General features: G+C 30.7%; 2 protein-coding genes across 2 annotated transcripts in view; one reads left to right on the forward strand and one right to left on the reverse strand.

The window, feature by feature from the left end:
- LOC117167115 (pyridoxal phosphate homeostasis protein) overlaps nt 1-2,486 on the forward strand; it is an 8,722-nt gene extending 6,236 nt beyond the window's left edge. Inside the window, exon 4 of the mRNA XM_033351776.1 lies at nt 2,206-2,486. Coding sequence (XP_033207667.1) covers nt 2,206-2,274 — 69 coding nt within the window. The 3' untranslated portion in view covers nt 2,275-2,486. The remainder of the gene's footprint in view (nt 1-2,205) is intronic.
- Nucleotides 2,487-2,646: 160 nt separating this feature from the next.
- LOC117167116 (myosin regulatory light chain 2-like) lies at nt 2,647-7,679 on the reverse strand. The gene is made up of 5 exons (XM_033351777.1): nt 7,543-7,679; nt 4,662-4,916; nt 3,574-3,755; nt 3,214-3,291; nt 2,647-3,105 (listed from the first exon to the last, which is right to left on the reverse strand). The coding sequence occupies exons 1-5, from the start codon at nt 7,543-7,545 to the stop codon at nt 2,955-2,957; spliced, it is 669 nt and encodes a 222-aa protein (XP_033207668.1). The 5' UTR covers nt 7,546-7,679; the 3' UTR covers nt 2,647-2,954.
- Between the last annotated feature and the right edge of the window lie 1,395 nt (nt 7,680-9,074).

Here is a 9,074-nt window from a genome sequence, read left to right on the forward strand (position 1 = left end):
AAAGATGTAAAAAAATATATTTCAACAATCAATTCCAACGGCATCAGCCGGTAACGTTGTACACGAAAATACGAAACCTGGCGGCCACTAGACGAGACTCTACAGAGTTCGTATTTTCGTGTACAACGTTACCAGCTGATGCCGTTGGAATTGATTGTTGAAATATATTTTTTTACATCTTTTATTATTAAGGTTTGTACTTAAGCGTAGTTTTTTTTCGGCTCTTGCGTTTCCTAAAGTTTGAGACTGATATTTTATGTATAAAAAAAGTTGGAACGTTCAAAAAATGTTGAGGTTCAGAAAAAAGATGAAATAATTTTCAGTGAAGTTCCTACCAAAATGCAGTATCTAAACGTACTTTTTGTACTCTAATACATTTCCCAAAGTTTCAGCTCGATATTTTATTTATAAAAAAGGTTCTGAGGTTCAAAAAAACATTCAGTGAACTGAAAAACTGTGGTCGGTAATATAGGTATTCAGCTGTGTCACATGCCCTAAAACAAAAATGAATTTTCTGCCAAACAATATAATTTTATGTCCGCAGACGACTGCTTTTTAACAAAAGACTTTAGTTTTCAATAAAATGGTTAAATCTCTAACTAAATAGTAGAATTTGTAACGAAAAAGTAGAATTTTGAACCAAAAAAATTATTCATTAAAAATTCCACTGCTAGGTTGAAAGTTGAAGGAATTTTTTTAAATTTTATTTTTTTCGTTGAAGATTCATAATTTTAGTTGAAATTTCGTTTTTTGTTGGCTACAAAATTTAATTAAAAATTCGTTCTGTCGTAAACAAGTTTTTTTAAACTACAAATTCAAATATTTTGTTTAAAAAGTCAACTGATTAATTGTAAATTAACTTTTTTCTTATTTTTCATGTTCTTGTTTTTAAAATTAAATTATTTGATAGAGAATTAAGCTTTTTGGCTTGAAACTTCAACAAATTGGTATAAATTTAAACTGTTTTGTAGAAAATTCGTTTTTGTTCTCATTAAAAATTCATTCTCAATGAAAATTTATCTACTCCATTTTTGTTTAAAAATTCAACATTTTGGTAAAGATGATGTTTCTTTGTTGAAAATTCGTCTTTTTTTGGTAGAAAATCTATTTTTTTCGGTCAAAATGTAGTCATGTTGAAAATATATACTGTTTGGTCAAATCTAACTTTTTTTTATTAAAGTTTTGTGGTGGAAATATCAACTATAACATTTTTTGGTAAACATTAATCTTTTTTGTTGAAAATTGAACAATTTGCTTAATATTATTTTTTATTCTTGACTGAACATTTTTTCCTGGTAGAAAATTCACTTTTTGGTAGAAAATTCATCTCTTTTTTCTTAAAAATGTAACATCTTAGTTGAATATTTATCTATTTTGGTTGGGGATTAAACTATTTTGTTGAAAATTAAAAAATTTGGTATAAAATTCAACGTTTTTGTAGAAAATTCGTTTTTATTTTTGTTTCATTGAAAATTGGTTCTCAGTGGAAATGTAAATACTCCATTTTGAGGGTGGCCGTTTTAATCAAAGAAAAAAACTTCTGGGCATCTCTTGGTTTACAAAAAATCACAACTTGTTTGTCTTATTTAACATTTGTTTATCACCTATTTGTCACCTATTTTTCACCTATTTTAGAAAAAAAATGTCACCTATTCACCTTTTTTTGACGACAATAGGTACTTTTATGACTGTATTAATATTTCAATCCGCCCTTTTTAGATTAATTTAACTGTTTTTGATTGAGTGTAAATTGTTTCTTCTTTGAAATATCAACTATTACACTTTTGGTTAAGAATTCATCTCTGTTGGTTGATTATTCAACTACTTGTTTGAAATCTGAACTTCTTTGTTCATTCATAATAAACAGTAAATACCACATTGAGGAAAACAATCTCATCAGGAAAAATTATGTACGATAAAGGGGTGGGGGTTGAAACTTACGGACCGTAAGAAAAGGGCCCTTGATTCATAGTATAAGAAAAAAATTACGCAATTTAGGCTCCTTGATTTTTTTTAAAACCTTCTAATTAAAAAACGCATAATTTAACAAAAATGGACTCAGATTTTCTTAAAAATTAATCTCTCTCATTTACTTTGTTGATATTTCATTAGCGATGGAAAGAAATTTTGTACCTATAATTTAACAAACTTCCATTCTATTTAAAAACAATTTTAATTATGGACTAAAGAGTTGTAATTTTACAGATTGAACTTGGCAGTTCGAGTGTGAGAGTTGGTTCTTCGATTTTTGGCGAAAGGCCAACGAAAACTTAATTTTACTGAACAGAAAAATAAAATATTCTACAGGAGTTCAATAATGAGGTGGCGTACTTATACAGTAAACTATTTGGTTTACACCGGGTAAAAAATTTACCTAATTACTTTCTGGTCAGAAACTGTTTTCCTGAAACTTATTTTCTATTGAATATATAAAACAGTGTAATTATGTGATGCACTCTGAAGACAATAAAACATATTATAAACAATAAAATAATGTTACTTTTATGAACTTTTTCTTCAGTTAAATTCGCATATTTTGAAATAAAAGATAAAAAAATGATTAATAATGCTGGTTATATTAAATTAAAGAAATATGTAATAAAGCTTAAGATTATTTGTTTTGATAATGTCTTTATTACTAATTTATTTTATGACAGATATATCAACTTGTTATTATAACATAAATAAGTATATATGTATCTATACACAAGTGACAAAATCCATGATGGAAAATGTCACAATGGAAATGAGTTTTATCGACAGCAGATTTTTTTTTTAGATGGGTGTCTTTTAACGACATAAACGTTATTGTAGTTTCGCTTGAATAAAAATCAGAGCTGTCGTCGTGATGTTTTTAAATACATGAATTATGAGAACAATAATTATATTATCAAGATAATATCATTTTTATTTTTATGGAAAATGGCAGATTTTTGGATTGGTTCATCCGACGCTCAGTCGTCTTCTTCACCCTTACCAGTCAACATATTGATCAGACTTTCAATATCAATTCTACCTTTGTCATCGATGAAACAATGGTCAAAAGCCTCGTTACATTCTTTGGGGGTGAACTTCTCACAGAAACACGTTAAAGCGTGCCTGAATCTAAAAGACATAAGAAAATAATTTTTTTCGTTAAAAAGTTATGTTTCAATATATTTAGTCAAATTGAGTCAAATGAAAATATTCTGATCTTGGAATTAAGAAGTTTACCTTTCACCGTCGATTTTGCCATTACCATCATCGAAGGTTTGGAAGGCTTTAATTACGACGTCATCATCATCCGTGCCTGGAAAGGAGGACAAATTTTAGGATTTTTCTTAAGAAGTAAATTTAATTAAATATGTTTTATACACTTACCTCCTATAAGAACCGGAAATTCAGGTTGCGGAATGCAGAAATAAATCCATAAAAATATAGAAAATCAGTTATTAATTATTATTGTTTTCAAGAATATAATCCTAAGTAGTTTCTTCATTGATTACTGATTTGAAAACTGGAACTTTATTTTAAATGAAAAATTTCAAAGAATTAATCAATAATAAATAGCATAATATATTATTGTATCACGTACCCTGTGACATACGTCCAGCGAATAAGTGGAGTAACTGGGTGAAGTTGATAGGAACACCTACTTCTTCAAGCATAGCATCTAATTCGTGTTCCTCTACGAGTTTTCCTACCTGATCATAGATGTAAGCCAAGTCTTCCTTACCAATAATACCATCTTTGTCATGATCAATTAATGCGAATCCCTGAAAATTGATTCAAATTGTAATAAATATAATTAAGAATCTTGAAGTCAAGTTAATGAAATTAAATATTACATGAATATATAATTTAATCAATAGATTAGACTTTTACATTAGAAATGCGCTAACAAAATGTTATAAATCCAATAAAAAAAAAGTATACACATAGTTTTAGTACTTTCAAGTATGAGGAATATGATTCTTGACGCTTAGTTGACAAAAAATTATTCCCCATTAAAATTTGTGAATTTTGTACTTAAGTATTCAATCGAGTGGTCCAAAAATGATTTGGATTTTTTTTTAGAAATTTGGTGCATGTTCCTTCACAAATTGCTTACATTTCACACAAAAATAAATGAGTCAAAAATTATATTTAGAGTAAGCCCCATTGCGTTTAACACGTATTTCTAATATTAAAAAAGAAGCTTTTATACATTTTATTCCGAATCGTCAATATTGGATTCATCGACTTGACCCTCAACATTTCTCTTCATAATGAGCCATAGAATACGTATTAAAAATTGTATTTGGAATGTCAACCCGTGAGTCTATTTTGAAGGGTCACAAAATATCCCCATAAGTGAATATTCAAAGGAGAAGAATGTGGACGACCCTGGTGTTCAATATGCTATAAAAACTAAAAAGAATGAAAGCTAAGAGCTTCAACAATTAGATAATTATTGGATAAACCCAGACAAATAGTTTTAGCTGCCGAATAATATTTGAATTTTTCTTCTATCTCTGATATCTTTGAGATCCAACAATTGTCTAATTATTGACGAATCATCTCAAATCGATTTATCAATTTTTTTTCGCTCATTTATCTTTTTTAGGTGAATTGAATGCATTCAAATAAAGAAATTTGTAATCATTTGGCATATTAGTAAAATTAAAACAAATTCCATTTACTTCTTTAAATTCGGCAACTTGTTTTTGAGTGAACATAGAAAAAACACTGGAACCAGTGCGCTTTGCTTTTCTGCTACCACGACTGGCTCTGCTGGATCCGGATTCTCGAGATTTAGGTGTTTCCGCTTGAGTTGGCGCCTTTTCTGGTTCTGGTTCTGGTTCTGGAGCTGGTGGAGGAGCAGCTTCCGCTGCCACTGCCGCTGCCGCTGCTTTTGGGTCCTCCTTCTTCTTGGTCTTCTTCTTGATTTTATCCGCCTTAGAAGAGACAAGTTTTAATGATACAAAAATAGTCTGCAATATAGCGAAGGCTAATTTAAGAATTTACTTAAAATATCAATAGGCATTCTAATAGCTTTTAAAAAGAAATGATTCGATCAAAACAACAATCGGTCGAATTTGGACGCGGATCAAGCGCGAAAGAAATTAGGAAGGAATCTACGACAGTATCTAAGAATAGAGTTACAATAGAATCATCGGCGGAATTGTCGGCGAGTTGCCAGACCGAACCTACATCCGGCGTCGTAATGGCCTTCAAGTCCTCAAGTTACAGTTGTATTACGTAATAACATCAGTTTTTCTTTTCAGGAAGTAAAAATATAAATACATTAATCAGCATTAAATACAAAAAGGAAACGCCCAAATAGAATTTGAATTACTGAGTCCATTTTTGTCAGTATTCATTTTCAGGCGTCAATTCTTTTTCATTAATGATCTTTATCAATTGAACCGTCCAAGATAACGTAACTTTGTCAGTAAGGCTGGTTTTTTGCCTGTTTCTTCTACTATGGAACCCAAGAGGTGCTACTTAATTTATCTTTGTTTTAGCTGTAAAAGGCTAGAGGATATACGTGGCTAAGACCTCCCTGACAAAATAACGTTATCTAGGATTGGTTATTTATACTTCATCGTCAGCTAACTTCACTTCGCAGAAGACTGAGAGGAAAACAGTGATTTCAAATGAATGAGAAAAAACGTTATTATACACTCTTATACAGAGAAAAATATTTTTTATGAAGATATTAACAAAATAGTGCAAAAATAGACCAAAGGCATGAGATTTGGTCCATTTTGTCTTCCCAGCACTCAACGAAGGAAAGTTTGCTCGCGATGATGTGAAAATGCATAAATGCTCAATTAATGTAGAAAAACGATTGAAAAACGATAGCTATCTACTCTCTAAATCTGAATCAGTGAAATTTCACTGATTCAAATAGTAAGAAATGGGTCACTGCCAATCAGTGAAAGGTTACTTATTGATTCAGTGAAATAACAACTTTTGAGGGTTGGCAGCACTGCATCATGCCAATTTAGCAATCATAATAAAATAATATTCAAGTACATTCAATCAAAGAATCATACTAAAAACGTAAACCCCATAAATATGATAAAATATTAAAAAAGGTGAAAATTTAAATGGTTTTAAATGACAAACCTCACATATTACTTTAATTTCAAGATTGGACTGTCATCCATAAACCCGTAAAGTAAGCACTTCCTATACGAATTAGAGTATTTTTATCCCGCAGTTATTTCAGCAGGATTACAGCTCGAAAATTAAAAAGTTTATTCATTAAGTGCATGTAATACTTAATCGCGTGGTCAATCGGGTACAGTTCCCCTGGCTTTTTCCCACAAAAATGAAAATGTTTAAAAATTGAATTCGGAGATGCTATAAAATATCACAACGGACGTCCCCGGACTCTTTTTGAAGGATAATAACAAAAGAATGTTATTGTGCTAAATACCAATTTTCTGCATGTGCATTACTTTGAGGTTACGTCGTTTTTCAGCTCTGTCATTCCTATAATTTTGAAATTATTTATGAAATAAAATTTTTTTATTGCCTAGAAACAAAGTTAGTTCCAGGACATAGTTAGTATGTTTATTTGCAAGTCTAACGTTTTCGGCCAAAAATATTGTGTAGTTTGGAAGTAACGCTCGGCAGAATTGTAACACACATAACCTCGAAATATACACACACGTTTTTAGCAAAATCACATTTTTTTGGAATTAACCAAAAAAAAGTGTGCAGGGACGTTCATTAGCATGCTCGCTATCATTTCTCAAATTTTTAAGACAAAATATTTATTATTCTAGAAGAAAGCCGAGGGAACCTAAAACTGGAAAAAAACGATAATTTTCTGATTATCACATGCCCTTAAGGAAATCTTCTTTCTACTCAAGTAAAAGAGTAACGCTTAACTTAAAAATTTAAAGGTTGTGCTTCACATAATTTACTCTGGTGTTACTGATCTGATTAGTGAATAAGTCCGAAATATCTGACTAATTAGTGCAATGCCTAACTCCTATTTCAAACAGTGCATTTTTCACTGATTCATATTTATAGAGTAAACATGCAAATTCTTCTTTGAAAATAAAAACTAGTTATAAATTTGATGGAAAGGAAATTACTTGTAAGCATCATTCAGCAATTCTTTTATCCTCGATTAAATATTTTAAGCTGATGCATTAGGTACATACTCAATAGCCACACTCGACATTATCCAAACTAATCCAATAAGCAGCATTGCTCTGCAGCTAGCGGAAGTATGCATCCAGTGGCCTTTGACTAAAAAGCAATAACCGAACTACTGCATTGTGCACTCGGTTAAACACCAGAAAATTAAGCACCATCAAATAAACACTAATAATCGATCGCACCTCGCGTAATCCTTGAGAAGATACACTCTCATCAAGAAATGGAGCACAATTTCCTTATTCCAAAGGACCAGGACAGTAGCACCATATCTTCAATCTTCATTTCGATGTTATCACAGAAAAACCGATCGACATTCAACACCAAAACACTTTCCTCCATTTTTCCTAATTTTTGTTACTTTTTCCCCCATTTTCCGTGAATCACAATTTCAATTTTACTTACCATTGTTATAGAGTTGGTTTCTAAAGAAGATTGTGCGAGATGATTACGACGAACCAACTGATCAAGACAAGGATGTGGACTTCGCTAAGTAACTTTCGATGGTTTCCCCCTCCAATGTTTGATTAATTAAGTAGGGGTATCTAACCCGGTAGAACGTCAATGTCCATCAGACCATATATAGTGCGAGCTTACTCAAAATAGCGCCCTTTTCTATTGTCTCGTCGAGAAACGTGTCACTGTATCAACATAGTGTCGATAGGTTGAAAATTAGTTGTCAGTTGCGGGGATTAAACTACCGTTTGAAAGAAATTATCTGCTATCATATTCAGAGTTTTTCCGAATTAATTTGACCCAATTCTCATTCTGCAATTAGAGAAAGTGTTTAAGAATAATCTACAGTTTGCTAAGGTTAACAGAAAGAATAATTTTTTAATGCAGATATATAATTCTACTCGAAACTTATGGTTGGTTATTATTTTATTTTTAGTTTGTGTAATTAGTTCAAAATAGAAACAATGCACAGAAACTGCTTCCAGAAAAAGACAATCCTTAACTATTATAATAGCCCAGAAATTGTCATTTAAAAAATATCAAGATTCACGGCAGTAAATCACTGCCAAGTAAAAAGAACGAGAATATATTTCTCGAAAGAATGCTAGTTATTTTACATGTATTGAATATCTCGGAAAATTCTTGATCGATTTAATCTACACCTTTGGAAATCGATTAAAAATCGCCAAAAATAGCTTCTGCGCATACATTGTCCATTAAAAAAAATTAAACACGGCAGATTCAGAAAACAGGAGAATTGTATCAGTTTTAACAGTTCATTAAACCTGTAGCCTACAATACCCAGTAAGAAGGTATTTATTGAAGATATACGAAAATTTCCTGTTCAATAATGAGATAACAATTAAAACCGTAAAAGTTATTTCCTAAACTAAACCCTTCTATGTACCCAGTGGCGGCAATAATTTTCTGAATACTTTTGGAAATCCCAAAGCGACAGGTAGCTGCGATAAGAACTAATTTTAACAGTCTTTTATCATTATTTAATATTTTTTGAATTTACTACTTTGAAATAAAGCGAGAGTTTTTTGATGAATTAATGTATTTTTATGTACAATCCTACTAGAATTTATGGTTTTTAAGCGTCCTTTGATGTGCTGAACAAAAATGGTGTTCTTTATTTATTTCAAGCTACGTTCTACACTCTAATCGGCTTTGAAAGTGACTGCGAAATATAAATATTTTTGCTGCCTAATTGGAGATTCAAATACCGGGTAATTGAATCGATTCGCCTAAAAATTTAGGAGTAAATTAAACAGATGATGTACCACTTGTAGCTTTAAGGAAATTTTAATTTATAAATTATTTTTAGATATAATTTACTTTTCATACCCAAAATGTGTCTGAAATTTTTGGATGAAGCTCCAGTACCTTTTTAGAAAATTTGGATTTATAAACTGTTTCTAAAGATTCTTAAGATATAAAATTTGAGGAAAAAAATTTTAAAAAGTTGGCAATGTTTT

This window comes from Belonocnema kinseyi, chromosome 2 (genome assembly GCF_010883055.1).
Source record: "Belonocnema kinseyi isolate 2016_QV_RU_SX_M_011 chromosome 2, B_treatae_v1, whole genome shotgun sequence".
In the NCBI taxonomy this organism is placed as follows: Eukaryota; Metazoa; Arthropoda; class Insecta; order Hymenoptera; family Cynipidae; genus Belonocnema; species Belonocnema kinseyi.